General features: G+C 43.4%; 2 protein-coding genes across 3 annotated transcripts in view; one reads left to right on the top strand and one right to left on the bottom strand.

Moving 5' to 3' along the window:
- The first annotated feature begins 156 nt into the window (after positions 1–156).
- On the top strand, positions 157–6,920 carry th2 (tyrosine hydroxylase 2). Its single transcript, XM_076297411.1, has 12 exons — positions 157–387; positions 481–652; positions 816–904; positions 1,015–1,082; positions 1,483–1,533; positions 1,854–1,999; positions 2,507–2,642; positions 3,050–3,119; positions 3,342–3,398; positions 5,828–5,923; positions 6,030–6,163; positions 6,755–6,920. Exons 1-12 carry the CDS (start codon positions 157–159, stop codon positions 6,918–6,920), a joined length of 1,416 nt encoding a protein of 471 aa, XP_076153526.1.
- A 9,809-nt stretch (positions 6,921–16,729) lies between these two features.
- nup37 (nucleoporin 37) overlaps positions 16,730–23,653 on the bottom strand; it is a 16,485-nt gene continuing 9,561 nt past the window's right edge. For both annotated transcript variants that reach the window (XM_076297409.1, XM_076297410.1), the window contains 5 exons: positions 19,024–19,114; positions 18,297–18,478; positions 17,907–17,957; positions 17,213–17,306; positions 16,730–16,936 (listed from right to left, as the gene is read on the bottom strand). In XM_076297409.1, the coding sequence (XP_076153524.1) occupies positions 16,823–16,936; positions 17,213–17,306; positions 17,907–17,957; positions 18,297–18,478; positions 19,024–19,114 (532 nt within the window). In that variant the 3' untranslated portion in view covers positions 16,730–16,822. The remainder of the gene's footprint in view (positions 16,937–17,212; positions 17,307–17,906; positions 17,958–18,296; positions 18,479–19,023; positions 19,115–23,653) is intronic.

Genomic DNA, 23,653 nt, shown 5'->3' with positions numbered 1-23,653 from the left:
TTTTGTCATAAGCACAGAGGACGCACCTTTTAGCAAAGGAAGTGAAGACCTGAAAGTTAGGCTACTTGAGTTCAGTTTTTTTGTCTGAGGCCGCTTGCAAAAGGATAACTAAACCCAGCAACCTTTCAAACAAAGGTTCCAAATACAGTTGTCTGCATGAAGACTGAGAGTGTCGTCCAAACTGTGCCCTTCACCGGTAGAAAACGGAGCCTGCTTGATGACGCACGGAGGGACCGAGAGAGTGGCTCCTCGGCGTCCCCAGGTCCCTCGCGCGTCGGGGACTGTTGTGTGTTTGAGGAGAAGAACGGGAAAGTTTTGCTCCACGTGCTTTTCGCCCTAAGTAACGAGAAGAATTCTGGGTTCTTCAAGGCAGGCAAGGTGTTTGAGGTAAGTCGTAGGGGCAGGACGCATGACATATGTTTCTAAGCAACATAATATCCCAAACCAGGCTATTGTAAAATTGGGATTGTGCGTTTCTAGACCTTCGAAGCAAAACTTCTTCACGTGGAAAGCCGACCCAGAAAGTCTAAGAACAACACATCGGACCTGGAGTTCCTCATCAAATGTGAAATACACACCTCGGACATCGACGTCTTCATCAACTCATTAAAAAGGGTTGCAGACGATGTGCGGACAGTCCCTGAGGAAAAAGGCAATTATTTATTAATGTTGTATTGACGCATTCTTCTACGCTGCCATTGTTATCCACAGCTTATTGTTTTGCATATGTTTCCAATATATCACGAAACCAACGCAAATTGTTTAACTTGTGTTTTTTGTGTGTTTGTTTGTTTTTATTCCCTCCGAAATTCCAGTGCCCTGGTTTCCAAGAAAAATACGAGATTTGGATAGATGTAATCATTTGGTAACGAAGTTCGATCCTGATTTGGATCAAGATCACCCTGTGAGTTCGACTCTGTTTCGCTCTCGGAATAAGCTTGCAATCTATTGATGCCTGAAAGTGTTTGAGTTGGTGTGTCAATCAGCCAATATTCACTTTAAACCTCTTTCTAGGGTTACAGCGATAAAGAATACAGAAAAAGAAGAGCATTCATCTCGGAACTAGCATTTAATTACAAACAGTAAGCCCCCCTTTCCGTGTGCTTTGTATAACTTTTGTGTTATTTCATGCATTTACGTTCATCAAGAAATGTGACGTCTGGATTAGGCTATACTAGTTAGTTTAAATATTCTAATTGAAGTTTAAAAAAAAAAAATTGAAGGATGTCTACTGGATGCTTTGTTTACTAAATGAAAACAAAATATAGCCTTGCCTTATTAGGCTACAGATATATTTTGGATTCCTGACAGCATGCAATTCATAATAATTTTAACATTTATATAATGAAAGGTATTATGGAAGGCATTTATTCAATGAAAGGCAGTTTAGCCACACAATAGGCTACGTTTAATGACGACAATTTCAAACGAAACGAACGCTTTAATAGGTCACTTAGTTGTCTTGACATCTTTTTTCCGCAGAGGGGAGCCCTTACCCAGGGTAGAATACACGCCTGAGGAAATATCCACATGGTAAGGACCTTAAGGCCGCTTCATATGATAACCAAGGGTGAACAGTGTGCATTAGAAGCGTACACACCACAAGCCTATATAGCAGATGTGTATAGCAGATGTTGATTCAGTTCCGTCCAGCTGTTTCTGTTTGTGTTATTGTCAACTTAGCTGAACTGATGGTATGTTTGCTAAACACCATTCTGTATTGAGGATGTAAACAGGCCACTACACTGCATATCTGATACAGTATGACTCCATTGATGGTATGTCACTAACTCTGCATATAGCCTGCCTATGATTCTGTTGATGTTGATTAGTTGATTGCTTTATTGGAACAGGAGGCAGGTGTATTGCACCCTGACTAACATTTACCCCACACACGCCTGCCGGCAGTTTCTGAATGGACTTCAGCAGCTGGAAAAGGAGTGTGGCTACGCGGAGGACAACATCCCCCAGTTGAGAGATGTGTCTGCCTTCCTCAAAGGTAGAGACACTTGGAGTACATACACACCTGGCATTGGAGGTGTGAAATCACTAAGATAGAATCCCTCCAAGCAGGTGTGTGCAGGCTTTTAAAGCACACAAGGTGCAGGGGATGTGATGAGAACACGCAAGCATGGTTTTGCGAATACCAAATGTTGAGCATGTTGAAAACATAGGTCTATAATGTTATTTTATAATATGTAAGGGATGGAAATTTGTTCTTCGTAAAAGTTTTACAAGTTTTTCATTCAATTCTCCTTTGGTTTAATTTGGGTGCAAAACATTGGGGCCAAAAGTTGTGTGATGACAGTGAACGATTCCTGCTTGGTGTGTCGCAGCTGCTATCATCGTTTGGAGTCTTATGGGCTGTTCATAGAATCAAAGTATTAATTTCCCAATTTAGAATAGAATGTGAATCGTGTGAATTGACAATTGTAAGGTTTTGTGTCTGTGTGTTTGTGGCCCACTGTATTTACGTGTGTATGTGTGTGTGTTTCCCCTCACCCAGAGAAGACAGGCTTCCAACTGCGTCCAGTGGCAGGTCTCCTCTCGGCGCGGGATTTCCTAGCCAGCCTGGCGTTCCGAGTGTTCCAGTGCACGCAGTACATCCGACACCCCTCAGCCCCCATGCACTCCCCAGAACCGTAAGGGACTAGAATGCTGTAGAATGAACGTTCTAAAGAATGCTTGGGACCATTGAATAGAACATGGAATTTTAGAATCTTACTTTGATGAAGAAGAAATTATTTTCTTAGAATGTTCAGAACTCCCCTGCTGAAGGGTTAACATGTTTGTGTAAGGTAGACATCAGACAATTTTACATACTGTACCTATGCACAAATCTACTTATTTTAACAAAACTCAGCTCCCATATCATCTGTCTTATTTGTTTTTATTAATTTTTATTTCATACATTTTATTTCATTATTATTTCATTATTTCATAAAAAGGACTGCACCTTTAATAGAGCTGTATGGGTCCACATACATCTATTTACAAACAAATTCACTTTATTTTACTTCTTAATTTGAGTACTTTTGTTTTTCCACAGAGACTGTTGTCATGAGTTACTCGGCCACATCCCAATGCTTGCAGACAAAGAGTTTGCTCAGTTCTCACAGGTAAGCACATTTTTGTGAAGACAAGAAGACAACTCTAGAGTCTGTCTGTCTGTAGACGTGTCTTATGAAAGTGATAAAGAGGTGTCTTTTCACGAGATAATGGTACATTTAGATGTGTTTCATTGTAGTTTCATCTTTACACTACATTGGACATTAAAATGTGATTTTGTTGATATTTTGTTGTATACACTGACTGACTGAAAATGCTTTTGAATTTGATAGGAAATTGGTCTGGCATCACTGGGTGCATCTGACGAGGACATTGAGAGACTTTCAACAGTAAGTTAAAAATGTTTTGTCTTTCTATTTCTGTGTAGGTAAGCCTGCAGAATAAGGTTCTATACAGCCTGGGGCCAGGGCCTAGATTCATTGTGAACACATTTATCAATAATTAACATGAGGTATAAATGGGCATTTCTCAGATTTCGGGCCTATTTGGGTTACTGAAATTTTGAAAAATAAAATTCAAAATTTTACTAATTGGTATGCATCAAGTTATCAGTCATTTTGATAGGAGTAACCTTGTGAGCTTGGTTGAGACCACAATATAAGGGAATTTATGATTTTTTGTCATTTTTCAGGTAAATTTCATTACCATCACATCATCTAATATGTACATTTTAAAGATGAAATGGTCAATCAATGATCAATCAATGATCAATTATGGTTTCACATGAAGTCTATTTTATCTTGAACTTATTAGAATTGTTGAATTTTACTTACAACATGAATTATAGTCGTTTAAGTATCTTATTTTTTGATTTTTTCACTCGACCCTGGCTTGGAATTTCATTTATTTGAAATAAATGCCATATATCATATCTGTTTTCATCCAGTGGCAATTTAGACTGTCCAACATTGTCAAAAATATCTAATTAATGTAATTTATTGTAATTTATACATAATCTATTGGCAAAAATATGCATGGGTCTGGTAATGACATTTGTTGCGGTGATGACAAATCACTGATCGTAATCTATTGCAATTAAATGTTTATAATTTAGAAACCCAAGTTGAACTGACTTTGTGAAAAAAATAACTTATTTCTTTTAAAAAGAGTACTTTAAATGTATCTGCAAAAATGTCATCACCAACACAGTCGTCATTACCACTACATTTCAAGCTATAATGTGCTGGTAATGACTGTGTTGGTGATGACATTTATACTGAAAAACTACCCTGAGAAGCAAAAATGATCACCATGCAAGTGTAGCTAGCTTTCTACATGTAATGTACATCATTTAAACTATTAAAATAATTTTAAAATTTCAGGAATATTTAAAAATACAGAAATACAATGCGTATGGTAATGACACATAATAAGTGTACATGCCCAAAACGAGGGATAAAGAGTAGATTTTCTTATGTTTCTGGACATCAAGGCATCAATCTTTCTGCTTGACACCCATGTATTCCACTGTGATATTAGGTGACCATGGTTACCAAATATTTTTTTGATGAAAAAACAGTAGCAAAGTGCTTTTATGTAGAGTGTGCTGGTAATGACGGCTAAACCATGGGACAGGTATACATTAAGCAAAATAAAGCAGGAAATGCATATATATGCATAATGTGTGCATGCAGTTCATTAGTTCAGATAACATTTAATTCATATGCATGATTTTTTTAATACATTTTTGATAAATAATGTTTGAGATATGGCACAATATGTAAAAAACTCTGGTTGCGGACAACACCAAAACACTGATATTGTACCATAAAACACCAATAAAATGTGTCTAAATCATGAGTAGGAGCAACCATTAAAAAAGTCTAGGGTTGTTTTTCTTTATACTAATTAGTGATGCTAAACATTATTAGATTTAATGTGTTTTTAATAGAATTACACCCTGTGGACAGAAATAGGCCCCAATTCTGGGAAATATTATGCAACATTACAGTTTCCAAGGCTGCTAGAAATCATGCTGTTACTGACCCCTTGTGGTCATGTGATTAATTGATCCAGTTAAATCTTTGTGTGACTGGGATCACTTATATTAAAGATTGACAGATGGATCCTGACTGAAGGGCAATGTAGAGAAAGGAATGGTTGAAAATGTCTTTTTGGAACAAAGAGCATTGTTTTAGAATAAGGGCAGAGTAGCCTCACACATATTATTTATTCAAGGAACAAACTGATTATCATGATGAAATATTCTGTTACCTGTAAGCATGGTATACAGTAAAGTAAAGTACCTTTAACCAAAGTCCTTTTAGGCAAGTCCTTCCACTCGGCGGCCATATTGCAACACTTTTTGGGCACTCATCGGGCATCTATTTCGGCAGAAATGCGCGTGCGCAAGGCTTCACAACACTAATCTTGCTCCAGCGGCGAGAGCACAACACATGATTGGCACGATGTCTTCACAACACACCACATGATCGGGTCAATGTATTCACAACACAGCACATGATTGGCTCAATGTATTCACATGACGACGTTTTGCCGCGGAAGGGGTGGGATATGCGTAGACAACGGCCATATTGCCGTTACAAACTAAACCCATGCATTTCTATGGTGGATTTTTTGAGTGCTGTGTCTCCTCATTAGGAAGTCTCTGCTTTAACCAGACTGTGAACCTTAATGACAATTTCCTGTATGTGTTGTGAAAGTCAGAGATATAACAAATTGAGAAGTAGGTCATTGATTACACATGACCACTGTCTTTACATGTATGTGTAATTATAATTGTCTATCTTCATTACAGCTGTACTGGTTCACAGTGGAGTTTGGCCTTTGTAAGCAGAGTGGATCGGTCAAAGCATACGGAGCGGGATTACTGTCCTCCTATGGAGAACTCATAGTGAGTGTCATTCTAGAACTTTTTGATGGTTCCGGCTGGAATTACATCTTGTGTGAGGACTGGAACTCACACCAAAATGTCTTATACTGTGTGTTTCCATCCGCAGTATGCTCTATCAAAAGAACCCGAATACAAACCCTTTAACCCAGAGGAAGCTGCAGTCCAGCCTTACCAGGATGAAACATACCAGCCCATATACTTTGTGTCTGAAAGCTTTGAAGATGCAAAGGCAAAACTGAGGTATGTGGACCTGTATTTGTGAAGTATTGTGGACCTATTTGTGTGTATCAGTATCGTGGCCATTGGTTTGTGAATGTTTTCTATGTTTGAGGATTATTATCTTATAGGTTTAAAATAGGTTAAAGTCTTGAGCTGTAACATAGTATGTTTTGCAGGTTGTTGCCTCCAATGTTGCTAATATGTATAGAGGATTGTTGCTACAAATAGTAAAATAGTGTTGCTTTGTTTTGGTCCATAAACACTGACTTTCTTAATGTTTTAGTTTCATACTTATTATCCAGTTTCCTTCTTAGTAAGGTTAGTCTTCGGTCACTTAAACCGGAGCCATGACAGAGGAAGGGGGCGAGTGCCGGAGGAGGCTGTCCACCTTGGCCATTCTAAGCTATCCCAAAAGACTGAAACATAACCACAGCACTCTCTCCAAACAAGTCAAAACACAGTCCTCTCACGGGGTGGGAATAGGTGTTTGGAAGTGTGGTCGTCCAGCAAAGTTTAAGAAAAGTCCCCTCGCTGTGAATGGACTGACTGCTGCATTTTTTAAAGATGTCACGACGGTCCAAAATTAAACATGAAACCCATGTTCCTTCATAGGCAATTTTCCTCAACGATCCAGAGGCCGTTCACCATCCGGTACGACCCGATCACCAGCAGCCTGGACGTGCTGGACCGGCCTGGAAAGATCCAGAAGGCGCTGGGTCAGATGCAGGAAGAGCTGAAGACCCTGTGCCAGGCCCTGGAGAGTCTGGGTCAGAGGTGAGCTGGGCCCAGGGAAACCAGAACTCAGAACCCAGTTAAACACCATTCAGGACCAGAAGTCAGAACCCAGTTCAACACCATTCAGGACCAGAACGTAGAACACAGAATCCAGTCCAACACCATTCAGGACTAGAACTTAGAACACAGAACCCAGTCCAACATCATTCAGGATTAGAACCTAGAACCCAGTCCAACACCATTCAGCCTATATTAGCTCATGCTCACGAGTGCTTGGCCACAAGGAAATTGAATTGTACACTTCTTTATTTATATTTTTAAAATTTGACTAATTTTGTTAGCCTTACCATGATTTCGTGACCTATACATTCTTGCATGATGTTCATTGCAGAGCCATATAATAGGATACTACACTGTATATATATACTGTAATTCAAAAATAAAGCTGTTATTTATTACATTTGATGGTGATGGTGATTCTGTAACATTTAATATTTTAATGACATTTGTTTAACTTGTATATGTAAGAACATGAAGATGGGTATTTGTTTGTCAATTTTTTTTAGTTTGACAAATTCAAGACATTAAATATTTTCCTCTAATATCCCGTAGGTGTCATTGGTTTTCATTATTGTCCATATAAGCATGAGGTTTCAGAATTTTTATTTGTTGTGTATATATTCAATATGTGTGCACTTGTTTGCTGAGAAAGAATGGACAGAAGATTCAAGGTCTCAGTAGCATACAGACATCACACACAACATGCACTAACAGAAGAAAAAGTAATATATGATTTCACAGAGAGAGAGAGAGAGAGAGAGAAAGAAAGAAAGACAGACAGACAGAATGAGTAGGATAAGGGGACCAGGACAGACAGACGTTTTCATTATTTTTGTCATTAATCCTATGTTTTACAAAATGTCAACTTTAATTTCATGTACACTTTGCTCAGGTTTAAACTCGATGCTTTGGTCACAATGAGTTAATGATGCTTTATTAGTAGGAGTTGAGTCACAATGAGTTAACTCCTGCTAATAAAGCATCATTGTATCTCATTTAATTTGATGGGATTTGAGAGGCGGAGGGAGACAGACAGAGACTAAATACACTAAAGGCCACCCCCTCCCCCAAACACACATGCAGACACACACACACACACAAACACACACCCTTTTTGCAGACCAACTGTTTCCACTTGGGAAGTTCTTGGAAAGGCGCTGCTGCACTGGCTGTGTCATTAGGCCGAGGGGAAAGCGCTAATTATGAGTGATTTAGGGATCACGTTTCCAGCTGCAGACCCTGAGCCGTGCGGACTGAAGCCCCCGAAGACCGGGACCAGAGTCTGACCGACCGACCCGGTCAGGTCGTTGTCATGGCATCGGCACGTCACGACTTAGTAGAGAAATGTCACCCCCCCCCCCCCCCCCTCCTGCCGTCAACCCGGGGAGTCGGTTTCCACGGTAATACCTGTGCCACTTGGGCAGGGGCGACGTGCACCACTCTGATTCACTGCGGGAGCTAAAGTGGACGTAAGCCTCCCCCCTTAAGGCTGCCACAAGAGGCATAAAACATGCTTGGCGCTTGGCGCGGCGACCCGGGGAAGCCAGTAGTTTAGTTCATATTTCAGTTCGCCTGCCGGGGAAGCCGTCGCTTTTCCAGCGAAACTTCAGGTTACATTAAATCCCCCATAAAGCTTCTTCCACACAAGTTCAGCCGAACGTGGCTGGGAGCTGCGGAGGGAAACGTGGTGGGGTGGGGTGGGGGTTTGTCAGAGAGAGCTGAACACATCCACTTCCTTAGAACGGCTCCTGGTTCCCTACCCCCCCCCCCCCCATCCCACACTCCTGCGGGCTCCCCCCTTCCAATCCACAAATCCTCCCCAAACCGCTGCCTGTTACCCAGAATCTGCCCAATCCCCAAACAAACACACATCACCGAGGCAACAAGATAACTCCACACTACGGCAAAACGCAACGTTGCTCACCCAGAGCAGCGGTTCTAGCCACTAATCCGCGGCGTTTGAAGAGGAGCCCTTGAAGATGAGCCCAGTAGCTGTCGGACGATCAAAACACAAGCACTTCTGCCTGCCTTTGACCTGGCAGAGTCATCACAACCATCTGAGAACAACTTCCCCCCGCAGTCGCCACACGTCATTGAGCATCATCACTTTTGCAGTTTATTCATGTGGGAATCACTTGAAGCCAAAGCAAATTACAGTGCATTATGGTACACATATACACGTCAATTGTGCACATGCGTTATGTGAACATGCTATGAGCATGTGTCCCCTCTTGGAAAGTGAACCAGGTGAACTTTGTGAAGTGAGCCGCTGGCTCCATGAAGCTACAGGAACATATCATCACTCTGGTATCAGAGTCATTTAAAGAGTGAGACAGAGAGAAAGAGAGAGAGAGATAGAAAGAAAGAGAGAGAGAGAGAGAAAGAGAGAGAGAGAAACAGTCATGTCAACAGAGCAGGTGTTCGAAATTCTTGATAGTCACATGATTTCAGGGCAGTTCATTTGAATCAGTTAAATATGGTTATATGTCTCTACATGGCTCTGGTCTAGCTGAGGGCAGTGGCATGGACTTGTCTGAAGTACTGCAGGTGTTGCCCGCAACAACGAGCTGTAGCTGACGGGGAAGTGTGATGTTATGGTCAGACTTGCAGACCAGGAAACCCTGATGACAGCTCAGGTCACTCTGATGTGGTAACTGAACTGAGCCCTGATATACATAATAACTCACATGCACTGTACAAAAGGCTTACACATGTTTTAAACAATGCTGTCGTGTGAGGATTCTTTCAAACTGATAGTCATGATACTTAGTTTAAAGTAAAAAAAAAAATGATTTCATAACATACAGAGGTGAGGTATTTGTTTGCTGTCGTGTAAGGATTCTTTCAAAACAACATTAAATAGTTTTTACTTTTATCATACAAGAACAACATACACAGTGAGGTACTGGTTTTACGGTCAGCCATCTCCTCTGTGTTCCTCACACCCCACACAGCAGTCCCCTCTAGGCCCAACCTGTGACTCCACCTGGACGCCAACCTGAGACTCCACCTGGACCAGCTCAGGGGTCAGAGCAGGAAGGACGGTGTGATGGGACACTTGAGGGTATATTATATATGGCACACGTGGTTGTACATGGCAACAACTTACACACACATCTGTAGGCTATGGGATTATTATGGGGTGTCAGACTGGGGGCCAACCAGTACCAGATCAGAGCAAACCCCTGCTTCGCCACCAGGTCCAACCTGTACCAAACCAGAGCCCAACGAATCACAACCAGATTAGGGCCAAATGCAACATCAAATATGTATGTGGTGGAGCACTTGGTCGACCTGGGATCACTTCCCGAGCGTAGATTGGCGAGTCCATGTCACTTTCTATAAAATAAATACCAGTCACTTAATTTTACTTTTATCAGGGCCAGATCAGAGGAAACATGAGCCTGGGGCCAATATGTGCTGGACCAGGGCCAAATCCAGACCAGACTGGGGCCAACCCATGTGCCACCAGAACAACAACAACAACACATTACATTTATAAAGCGCTTTTCTAGGCACTCAAAGCGCTTTACAATGAAGGGTGAAACCTCACCTCAAACCCCACCAATGACGTGGCACCCACGTGCCTCACCTCAAACCCCACCAATGACGTGGCACCCACGTGCCTCACCTCAAACCCCACCGATGACGTGGCATCCACGTGCCTCACCTCAAACCAGACCAATGACGTGGCACCCACGTGCCTCACCTCAAACCCCACCGATGACGTGGCCTCCACGTGCCTCACCTCAAACCCCACCAATGACGTGGCATCCACGTGCCTCACCTCAAACCCCACCAATGATGTGCCACCGACATGCCTCACCTCAAACCCCACCAATGATGTCCCACCAATAATGTGGCACCGACATGCCTCACCTCAAACCCCACCAATGATGTGGCATCCACGTGCCTCACCTCAAACCCCACCAATGACTTGGCACCCACGTGGGTGACGCCCAGCAGCCAGGGCACTCACCACACACACCAGCTGCTGTGGAGTTGTCCTTCTGACACTGCAGTGCTTCTGTAACTCCAAGTCCTCCATTTTTTTCTGAATGTCCTTGTCGACTATTGACGATCAATAAACATGCCATATCAGAGCTGAATCCAGGCCAGATTGGGGCCAAAACCCTGCGTCATCAGGGCTGACGCATGCCATACCAGAGCTGAATCCAGGCCAGATTGGGTCAAAACCATGCATAATCAGGGCCAACCTGTGCCAGACCCGAGGGCCATCTCTGTGCTTCAACAGGGCCAGATGTGCTCTTCAGGACAGCAGCTGCCATTAAAGCAACACCAAAGAGTTTTTTGTACCTTAAAATAATGTTTCCAAAATTGTTTCCGTGGTTCATCAACACGTAACAGGGTGAACGGCACTTCTGCATTCACTTCGCGGCCCTCTTTCGGCTGTAACCGCACTATGTAAGTTTGCCAGATCGCGTAGCGGGTTTGTAGTTTGATGGAATGGGACATAAGAAACTACAAATTTGACTTGCATGATGTAGCAATACATCGTACTTTCATAAAATCATTTATGTATCATATTCTACCTTGTCTATGGACATCGTTATTTGCAAAGCCGTTGCTGGATAAACAAATAGCGTGCGTGCGACAGAGGAAAAGTTCTTTGGTGTTGCTTTAAGTGAAGGTGTTTTTACTTCACGTCAGAAATCCCCTCTTAAAGAGACAGCTAATCTCCTTGATTTTCATTCTTGTTAGTCAGCACTGGCCTGACCCCGTCGCTGCCTTTTGTTCCTGTGTGTGTGTGTGTGTGTGTGTGTGTGTGCGCGCCTGGGCTTTGAACATGAGCAGCACGCCAGCTTCTGAGGCTGTACTGGTGGATCAGGACTGCCGACTCCCCTACGTTCCTAGAGTAGGAACCTGCCCGAAGCAGCCCCGAGGACGCTTTGATCCTCCAGGTTTATTGTTTCACAACCGCAAGCAAGAACGTCCGATTCCGAGCACTCGGAAAAAAGGGTGTGTGTGTGTGTGTGTGTGTGTGCGTGTGGAGAACGTGGTTTCACCCGAAGTTGTGGCCCAGGTTTAAACAAACAATATCTACTCCCGAGAACTCGGGTGAACCAGTCCCGAGGGTTCTGAGTATTCTTATGACCTCCACAGCCACAGGTAGGGGTGATTTCCCATGCTATGCTTGCAGCCACCACCAGGGGGTGACATTGGGTTACCCTTCTGAAAGACAGTATTGATTAAGGGAGAGTTTAGGTGACTCATGTTTCTGAGAAAATCTCCCCTAATTTTGCACTTGCACTTTGTACTGAAAGAGACCATTATACCCTTTGGAAAATCTTCAGCAGTGAGTATGTTTGAGAGCTTGAGAGACAGTGACAAGAGTGTGTGAATGTGTGTGTGTGTGTGCTGTGGAGTGCTGTGTCTGCGTTTGACGTCGACTTCTCTGTACCTCTAACACACAGCTGTTCCAGCTTTGTCCACGTCCAGCGTTTTGCAAGCGTTAGCGACAGACCACAGTGGACTCGTTCAAACACGGCCAAGAGCCCGGCGAAAGCGGTAGCATGTTATGCTTGCGGACGGTGGTTTACGCGCCGTGTCCAAGAAACATAAGGTCCTGTCTAACGGCTTTGAAAGAGTCAGGGTCCCCCACCCCTGCTACACCGGAGTCAAACGCAGAGGCGCACATCCCAGTACAATGGGAACCACTGTTAATGCTTGAACACATACAGTGCATTAATGCAGAGGCCTATTGCACACTACTCTGCTCAAATCCCCTGAATGCTCACAGTTCTCGACCCCATCATAACTCAATGGTGAGTGATATGTGTGTGTTGGAGAGAATGTAAGGTTGTCACACACAGAGAGATGGATTGAGTGAACTTCCATGACCTATTCCAAATGGCTGACAACAAAAGTTTTGTAGAAGAAAAAAAATACTCTTTTGCTCTATTATCTGTGAAATGTGAAGGTCACTCTACAAGGAGCTAGTGTAATTTCTTCATCATCAGCACACACAACAAAAAGCTGCTGACTACATGGAACTACATGGCCTGGGTTTCACAATGGAACTGTATGGCCTAGGTTCCATAATAGAACTGTATGGGCTGGGTTCCATAATGGATCTGCATAGTCTGGATTCCGTAATGGATCTGCATGGCCTAGGTTCCATGATAGAAGGCTCTCAGAACCATGTAGATCCTCCAGATCATGGGTTTGATCCCATGGTGGTGCTACTACTGTGCCCTAAGCAAGTCAAATGAACCATTGAATTGCTCCAGGGGGACCCAAATCGTCCCTATGCTGTTGTACTTAGAAGTCTGGATTCTAACTTGAAAGTTTGGGGATCCTATATACCTGACCTACAACTGGAGTGGCAACAATGGTCAAAAATTAGGATAGTTTTCTAACTTTTGTACTGGATCACCCCCACTGCCCCCAGATATTCTTTGTGGAGCTCCTGCACCCCCCCCCCACCCCTTCCCCTTTACTTTCATGTCCACTCCATCTCTCACTTTCCTGTCCTCAATTGCTGCCGTTTCCTACTCTGCTTCCTGCTTCCTCAACCCCAAGCACATCAAAGTGTGAAATCGAGGTCATGAAAATGCTCTTGTTTACCTAAACTGGATGAGTTCAGTTCAGTTCAGTCAGTCAACCGGACTAATGATAAGGCAAAGATGGAAAACATTCAGGATAGGGAGACTGGCACTGAGATTGGCACTCAGTCCACACATTGGCAAGAGTAAGGCAGGGTAGGGAGAGACTAGGCCAGGGAGACTGGCACTAGTACAATAGTATAGAGTAGGGGGTCTGGCACCGATAGAGTAGGGAGACTGGCATTAGTACAATAGTGTAGGGAGATTGGCACTAGTAGAATAACGTAGAGAGATTGGCACTAGTAGAATAGCGTAGAGAGATTGGCACTAGTAGAATAGCGTAGGGTAGGTGGCCTGGCACTAGTGTCCCTACTAATCCATCCACTCCACCATTCTCTTTCTGAGAATCCCCAGTACACCTCTCACTGCCAGTCTGTGTGCGCCTGACACACCTCTGTGTGTGTGTGGACCTGCGTGTGTGTGACGCTTGCTCCCTGTTCTTCCTGAGCTCTTCTAAGAAATACACTTCCTAAGGCTTACACTATCCTCCTTTTCTTCCCTTCCTCTCTCCCTCCCTCAAGTTCATCATTCTCTGTTCATTTGAAAGCGTTTTTCTGGGCCTGTGCCCAGTAGCCCTCCCTCCCTCCTCTCTCTCTCTCTCTGTTTGTCCTCTTCTCTCCTCCCTCCTTCCCTGTCACTCTGCTTTTCTCTCAGCTCTCTATCCTTCTCTCCTCCCTCATTTTCTCCATCCTTCTCTCTCCCTCTCCTTCCATCCCTCCTCTCCTCCCTATTCTCTATCCCTCACTCCTCTTCTCCATATCCATCACTCTCTGTCTCTTCCCCCTTCTCCTCTCCACGTATTCCTGGATTATAGGTCCAGGTCTTTGCATCTGTGATCTGCGTCTGTACCATTATTGTGTGTGTGTGTGTCTGTGTGTGTGTGTGTGTGTGTGTGTGTGTATGTGTGTGTTCTGGATTTGTTTCGTAGCCTCTTGTTTTGTAGCCTGGTCCTACCAGACACTCGTACATTTCATAATGTACAGAGAGTCTGGCCACTTTCCATTGCCAAGCATTACCTTCCTTGAAGGCAAGTACTCTGTTGAAGTTTAAAACTATTGGATCTGCCCAGAGCCACTCTGGATCTGCCATAACCAATCGCTAACGTTCGGTCGTGACGTATGTCTGGCTCAAACTAGCGCACAACCTCAACGTCATCGTTCTCAGCCACTCCCTCTGTTCGCTGATTGGACCTGCAGATTTTTGCAGGAGAAAACCCACAAATATACCACAGACTCAGACGACGTACTGAAGGGAAATAAAAATTGAGCATAAGTACGTAGGAGGGCGGGGCCAGGCTACTTGTTTTGTAATAATCAAGTCATGAGAGTTTGCTTAATTTGATACTTGCTTGTGCTAAGTGGAAGGAACATCACAGCATCATCAACCGGCCATGCACAGGAGCTCCTTGCAAGATTTTTGACCAGAGAGTCAGAAGGACAGACAGAAGAGTAGCCCAAGAGCCATGGACCAGTCGGAGAAAGCTCCAGAAAGCTTGGAGGCAGCAGGTACAATTGTTATACAGAAAATCATGCACACCTCCTCCAAGGCCTCTATGCACGCTCACCCCGCACAACTTCATTACTGAGGACAAACATGTCAAAGTTTGCCACACAACATTTGGACGAGACTATGAAGAGTGTAGTCTGGTCAGACAAGGAGCCATTTTTTTCTGGGAGAATCTTGCCACCAAGATGATGAGGATGAGATGTGGGTGGACCTTCCAGCAGGACAACGATCCAAAGTATACAACAAAGGAAACTCTCAATTGGTTTCAGAGAAAGGAAATCAAGGCCCTGACTTAAATCCAATTGGAGATTTCTGGAAGGAACTAAAAATCAGGATACACGAGAGGGACCCCTGGAATCATCAAGATTTAAACTATTTGTTGACTATTTGTTTAGAAGAATTGGCCGATATCAAACCTGAATACTGTGACTGATTAGTTCCATCTTACAGGAAATGTCTTGAAGCTGTCATTACAAACAAATGTTTTTCCAGCGTATTTAAGAAATGTCAGTAGGTGTGTTCAATACTTTTTTTTTTAGTACACATAACTTTATTTATGGACTTTAATGTTTGGATTTTTTTTTGTGTGTGGATTACCTGAGTTAATACTAATGTCTATTGAAATAGGCGAATAGCCTCACTGGAAGTATACACTACTTACTGAAAAAAAATGTTGCCGCGTTCAATACTTATTTCTCCCGCTGTATATGTAAACGTTATGTGTGTACATGCAGTTTTGCCATTTTTGTGTGAGCCTGTATTTGTGCAATCATGTGACTGAATACAGAGTGCTGTGACTGAAAAGCACATTCTTTGAACAATTTCATTTTTCCGAGAACAGACACAGGAGAGTGTCTGTGACTGCGTGATTTTACTGTTCCGAGTGTGTATGCCCGGTTGTAATTAATTTTGCAGAATGTATGTATGTATGTATATATGTATGTATGTATGTGTGTGTGTGTGTGTGAGTTTGATGAGAATGATTTAGCTTTGTGTGTGTGTGTGCGTGAGAGTGGTGTGTGTGTATGCATGAGTGTTTGTGAGAGTGTGTGTGTGTGAGTGTGTGTATGCATGAGTGTGCATGTGTGTGTGCGCGAGAGTGTGTTTGTGCGTGACAGTGTGTGTTTGCGTTAGTGTGTGTGTGAGTGTGTGTGAGTGTGCGTGAGCATGAATGTGTGTGTGTGTGTGTGTGTATGCATGAGTGTGTGTGTATGTGTATGTGTGTGTGCTTGAGTGAGAGTGTGGGTGTGCGTTAGTGTGTGTGTGTGTGTGTGTGTGTGGGTGAGTGTGTTTGTGTGTGTTTGTGTGTGTGTGTGTTGGCACGGTTCTCCTGCTCCTCCTCTAGTCTGACCTGTGTCTCACCCTTCGCCAGCTTGGCAGCGGGTCAGGCCGGTGGTGCGCTGGTTTCGCAGAAAGCCTGCTTCGCAGAAGAGCCGAGCACTGCCCCCCTACACACATGGCTGTCTGCCTGGGATCAACCCTGTCTCTGCTTAACACCACATCATCCGGTTAGTACATGCAAAATACCTTTCACACACACCACACACACAACTCATCATATTGTCCCCCCCAACACACACACGCACGCACGCACGCACAGCTCATTCAAAATAAAGCTTTTATTGCTAAAGCAAAAAACAAAAGACGCAAAAACAGAGAGTGCTTATCAAAATAGACTATCTTTATCAATTCGTAGTGCAGTTAGTTGTTTTGAAATCACCAGGTCTTCTTGTAACTTCCAGTTTGTTATTGGTCACATTTCGGTCATCCAGAACGACAACTTCCTGTCGCCACCTGTCACACATAGTGGTAGGCTGCGGTGCCAGCTGAGCCCGCCCCCAACAGTGGATGAACCAATCATCACAGGCTACAGTGAAATCATAAAACATAAGGTCAAAGATTGGCACACATAGCCTATAATTACCCACAATTCACAGCTGAATCCATGCATTGCTTTGAATAAATAAATATACACATGCATTTTTTTTTATTTCAATTTCTTCATTAATCAATCATAAATTCTTAAATATCAATATAATTACATACATAATAACACACACATTTGAAATTCTGATTTTGTTAATTCAGTTGCCTTGTTAAACTAGCCTGTTAAAGGTCAAATGTACCATATGTCCAGGTTTACCTGTGGATGGCTGAGGTGGTGGACCAGCAGCTGGCTACTAATCTTCCCCGGGCACCCAGTGGTGGAGAAAAGATTCTCATTGGCCCTCGACCACCTTGCGGAACACAGACCAACCAATCACAATCAACTCTCAGTCGACATCACTGTCCAGTCATCACTGGCAGGATCAGCTCATCAGTACAATGGCCATTGCTATTACCGTTCTCTATGACCACCAATATCCTCATCATCATGTTAATAAACCACAGCATGTTTGCCAAGAAACTATTATTTTCCAATAGAGGGCTTAAAACAATGACCATTTCTGTGCCTGAAGTTATCAGACACATTCAAAAGGTATTATATATTATATCTAATAGCGGAGCATGCTTGAATTCAGGCACAACTTTAAGCCCTGCCTATAACATCATCACCTTCCTCATCCACATTATCACTAAGCCACTATAAACATGCACTTTAGTTTAGTTGATTCCTTAAATTGGTAGGGACAATGCGTATCAATTACACTTCACAAATGCTTGGGTTTCGGCAAAGGGTTCATTCAAGCAACAAACACAAAACTTACACACAAACAACAAGCACAAGTAACACACACAAGTAAATGTAACATGTAAACAAGTAAATGTAACATGTAAACAAGTAAATGTAACATCACACAAACACAAACACAGACATGGCGAGAGGCAGTGGTTACCTGAAGAGCCGAGCGCGGTCGACATGGCACGGCTTCTTCCTCTGGGGGTAACTGCAGTAAGGAGGGAGTACACGTTGACACATTTAGGGTCTACGCAAGCAACGCAGACTTAGCCGACAACGCAAAGCCAGGTGCAGGTGACCTCCCACACTAGCCTGTCTGTGCCTACCACCATTCCCACTTTGATGTTGGTTAATAAAAAAAACACACACTTAATTCTCCCTCAAACACACATACAAAACACACGTTTTCGAACACCAAGCCTCCAAGTTACACACGGACACATTTAGTATCACACACACAAACATAAACACATACACAAAAGCTCTCTCTCTCTCTCTCTCTCTCTCTCTCTCTCTCTCTCTCTCTCTCTCTCTCTCTCTCTTTCACCTAGAGCGGGTCACGTCCCATATGACCCAGTCTGTGCCCACGACGGCTCCAACCTTGATGGAATTGGCAAGGCACCAGTCGGCCGACATGAGCGGGATCTGCCCACAGTCCAGAGACAGGATGGCCTGCTGGGACACCAGGTCGTAGAAACGGATAGCGCCCCTCTTCTCCGCCACCATCAACTGCAGACGGAGAGATAAAGAGAGAGGGGGAGGGAGGGATAGATCAGAGAGAGAGGGAGAGCGGGAGGGAGGGGGAGGGAGAGAGAAGGAGAGAAAGGGAGAGAGAGAGATTAAGGGAATGCAGGTAGGCCCGAGAGAGCGATAGAGGGAGAGAGAGAAAGAGAGAGAGAGTGTGGGTGAGTGAGAGGGAGAGAGACAGAGGGGAGGAAGATGGAGAGAGAGAGAGTGAGTGAGAGAGAAAGAGAGGTAGAGTGAGTGAGAGAGGGAGAGGGATAGAGAGAGAGACAGAGGGGAGGAAGAGTTGAGAGTGAGAGTGTTTGTCTTAATTGTGCTGTGGGTGTCTATGGAGTCAGGTAGGTGCAAATAGGAGCCATATTCATTTGGAGGCGCTATTGGTCATTCAAATGAGAATCCTACAAAGAAGGGTACACACACACACACACAGACACTGACACACTCACACACACCTGCACGTATGCAAACGCGTGCTCGCATACACACACACAAACGCACCCACCCACACACACACACACACACACACACACCTTTAGCACTTCGGCCGGGTGCCAGCACACACTCATGCCAGGCGAGCGAAGTTTGAATAGTGCAGTCTCATTGCCATCCAGATCCCAAACCCTGGAGAAACAAACAAAACAAACAAAACACACACAAACAAACACACACACAATTTGTTTTAGAACTCATGAACTAATCATGCACACAGAGATCTCTTCAGTCATGTGTACTTGATTGTGTTAGTGTTGAACACACATTACAATGTATTAAAGGGACACCAGGCAACGTTTTCGTGTTAATTACTCATCATCGTAAGTCGGTATATGGTTAAATGACTCATTACAGGGCGAATGAAGACTCTCTCGCCCGCCCCTACTGCCTGTAGGAAGAATATCCCACTTGCAAGTTCGGTGTATCCTACCCGCCGACCGAAGCAGGATCAGTTTACAGCACAGAGGCAGGCTAATGAAACGCTAGAGATTGTTGCAAACGTGTGTATAATGGCAGAGCCAGTGAAGAAGCAGCGAAAACCCGGAAGATGACGGAAGATGCAAAGAAAAGGAAAAAAGCTTCAGACCGAGCGAGGGGGAGTTTCGTAGAGAAAAAGCATCAGGCTTGCCTGGTGTCCCTTTAAACAAACACACACACACACACACACACACACACACACACACACACACACACACATTAACAAACAATACAAAACAGTGGTTAACCAATCATGTAAAGACACTTAATCATGAAAACACAACTCTCTTTAATCATGTTTACTTGACCATGTTAATTAACTAAGCACACACACACACACACACACACACACACACACACACACAGTGCTCAGAGGATGAAGAACGGAAAGAACAAAGAGAAAGGAGAGGAAATATGACTGTGAGCTTATGCCGATGCTGTCCTCAAGTGACCTTTATCACACACACACACACACACACGCACGCACGCACACACACACACACACTCCAGACTGGACAGGATGTCCGGAATTCAATCAGACGTGTGTTTGGGAGCTAAAAAAAGCTGCTGACAGAATCAAGCGGCGGGTTCAGATCCTGAAATAAAACTTAACGAGGTCTCAATTAGGCACGAAGAAGGGAGCCAGTCGGGCCCACTTAACTACCACCAACAGAGGGAGTACACTCACACTCTCTCTCTCTCACACACACACACACACACACATGCACACACAAACACGCATACAAACACACACACACACACACACACACACTAGCAAACAAACAAACACACACACACACACCCTCTACACACAGACACATGCACATATCTTCCCTTTCTCTTCTCTGCAGTCTACATTTGTGTTTCTTGCTTCAGTAAGAGAAGGTAAGGGTACTTAAGTAAGTGAAGGTTAGACTTAAAACCAAACTGTTCTCCTATGCATTCTGCTGCAGAAGTGTAACACTATGTCCTAACAGGATCCGAGCGAGCGACTGTCAATGTTATCTGTCTACACTGAATCCGTTAAATATGCCTTTCTATTGCGTTGTATTTCTCATTCAAAATAGCAGAGCAAAGCGAGTGAACAAATAGAAACGGGGCGTACAACAAATAGAAACGGGGCGTACAACAAATAGAAACGGGGCGTACAACAAATAGAAACGGGGCGTACAACAAAAGTTCTCTCAAAACGTTGTGTTGCATCGTGCTGCTCTCGTCGCTTGCAGTCAGGACTCTCCAATGGAAAACAATGTACTTAAACGGAATTTATCGCTAATGTTCGCTTCCATGGCGTCCGGTTAGGACATGGTGTAAGTAGCAGTCAGTAGCTGTTAGTGAGAGGAGGTACTCTCGGAAGAGAAGGGGTCTTCAAAAGTTTCTTGAAGAAGTTCTTTATCACTCTCTCCCCTTTAGTCTTTCACTGGTTATCCCTTTAAAAGCCTCTTCTCTTTCCCATGTGTAACCCGCACGACGAGGGAAGGGCCTGTGCTTGTGCGGGAACAGTCTAGTTCTAAACTCTAGGTTCAAAAGGAGACTGGTTTAGGTTATTACTAGACCACAGTTCAATGACTCCAATGACCCCAAGACAACACACCACTCTCAAAGATTCTACTTTAAATACAACATATATTTATTTTAACATTCAAATATCATTCAATTCACTCTATGCAATCATATATTATTCTATTCTAAGGTATCAGTGGAAATATAAAAAACTATTGTGATATATAGTAGTGTGTAGTATATATTAACTATTTCATTTGACTGTATATATTATTGATATTCTATTTAAAATCTATTTATAGTCTATTTAAACCCTATTTGATATACCCTTTATTTATTGATCTATTTTAATCGTTATAAATTATACTATTTTATTTGACTCTATATTCAATTTATTACTATTGCTACTTATTTGATTTATATACGTCATTTATCACTTTTCCTTATACAATAAAAATAATTCTTAACATATAACTATAATATCAGTTTATCAGAAGTGCCGGCACTTAGGTAACTTTTCAATAAATAATTCCCTTGAGATCTAGGAACTTAAAATAACAAAATAAACATAAACCCCAAAAATAAAAGAGAGTGCACTCAAAATAAATAATTAAATAAAAAATAGTGGTGGATGTAGCGCTCTAGAATCTTTGAATAAAACTATCATAGGCATATCATAACCGTAGTACTGAGGTAGACCAAGTTCATAAAATGCTAAAGTTCAGAATATTATTTCCATGAATCCATTTACGTTACCAGTTTGTTTGGTTGCTATGGGTTCACATGGTAACCGCAGAGCGGTTAGCTTCAAGGCTATCTAAGACAGCTAAGCAGCACTTTGGCTTCCCAGAATAACAAACACAGGATACCTTTTTTTTTTTTTTAAATCCTAAATTGTTTGTAACATCATACATTATAAAATCGATTTCATTAAGAGGTTGTCCTGACTGGTTTTTAAAAAAGAATATCACTCACAAAAAATACATTAGGGCGTATTTAGGGTCATTAGTCTCCAGTGTAGGTGGCTTAGCTTAGGTTAACATAGCTTAACTTAGAAAAAATACGATTACAAGATAAACATTTTAAAAAAATACTAGCTCACCAGGATTCAAGTGATTAATACATTTTCATCTGTTACGATGGTCCAACGAGGTCTTTGTTCAGGAAGTGGTTTATCTGTAACAGTTATCAGGATAATAACGTTGTAACACACACACAAGGGCCAGGGGGCTGCTCTAACGCACGCTACACTACAAGCTCAGGGCCAAACCACTAGCTTACCACTGCACCCAAGAGGAGATGAAAACACCCTTCCAAACCATTATTGGCACTGAATGAGGCTCCGCCACACACACACACACACACACACACACACACACACACACACACACACACACACACACACACACACACACACACACACACACACACACACAATCTCGCAACACCTCCCTTTCTGAACACACAAATGCATACACACACACACACACACACCCATCCGTGCACACATCCAAAACCACACATACACACACACTCAGACTTACACTTACACACCCAAAACATTCGAACACTCAGGCGCCAGACCACACACATATACATACACACACATATATATGTATACACACACACACACACACACACACAATACACACCTTTGCATGCAACACTGCTGACAAAGAACAATGGCATTACGTAACACCTTCCTGCTCGGAGAAGCCGAGAGAAGCCGGCGATGCCAAACAATAACCCGCGGCGGCGGCCATGACTGTGGAGGGACATGAAAGAGGAGAGGGGAGAAGCCGAAGACCGCACGAAGAAAAACAGCACCCGCCCCTGAGCGAGCGACCGAGCGAGCGACCACCTCCCCTTCCTCCCGCCAACGCAGGAGGGGACCCGGAGGAGAGATGGAGACACACAGATACAGACGCATGCACAAGATACTGTTCCATAAGAGAGTTGTGAGTCAGAGATGGATGTAGAGGGTAGAGGTGTGTGTGTGTGTGTGTGTGTGTGTGTTGGGGGGCGGGGGGAATGGTATGAAGGAGAGGGCAAATAAACAGCCCTCACACTGTCTTTATCCTGACACGCAGACAACAGCTGAACTTGAGAAGCTGAACTTTGGGTGGACACACACACACCAGGAGAAACTGCTCAGCAAACTGACAGGAAGAGAGTCATGAGAACAAGCAGCCAGCGACAGAAAGATAATGCAAAAGAGGACACAGAAGTGAGGAAGTGTGTGTTTGTCTTATTGAGTGAATGTGTGTGTGTGTATGTGTGTGTGTAGGTGCTTTATTACACTCAATGAACTCTGTCAACTGTGCCTACTCTCCGGTGACCTGCAGTACCCTGCCTTCGCCTCTAGGGGGAGAGAGGTTCTATGTGTTGTCTCATCAGCATCACTGAGGCAACAGGGTGCAAATGCTCTCCTGGCTCAGTCTATGAAGACTCACTCAGCACACAAACAAATATGCTGCCAAGTCACACACTCTCTCTCACACACACACACACACATACACTCACTAACTCAATTATCCTTTCATACAAAGAAAATTAAAAACGACATATCCCACCATATCACTGTGTCCATGCGTGTTAAACACACACACACACACACACACAATGTTTTTGTTTTTCTGCCGATCTGGTAGTAAGTCAGCTGGACCCTGTGATGCGTGTCCAGACATA

Source organism: Alosa pseudoharengus, unplaced genomic scaffold, assembly GCF_046254945.1.
Source record: "Alosa pseudoharengus isolate Yale_2024_CS ecotype anadromous, Long Island Sound unplaced genomic scaffold, YU_APseudo_1.1 YU_APseudo_1.1_scf_20, whole genome shotgun sequence".
NCBI classification, from domain to species: Eukaryota; Metazoa; Chordata; class Actinopteri; order Clupeiformes; family Clupeidae; genus Alosa; species Alosa pseudoharengus.
Note: the sequence above shows the minus strand (reverse complement) of the source record. Positions and strands in the feature narration are given on the sequence as shown.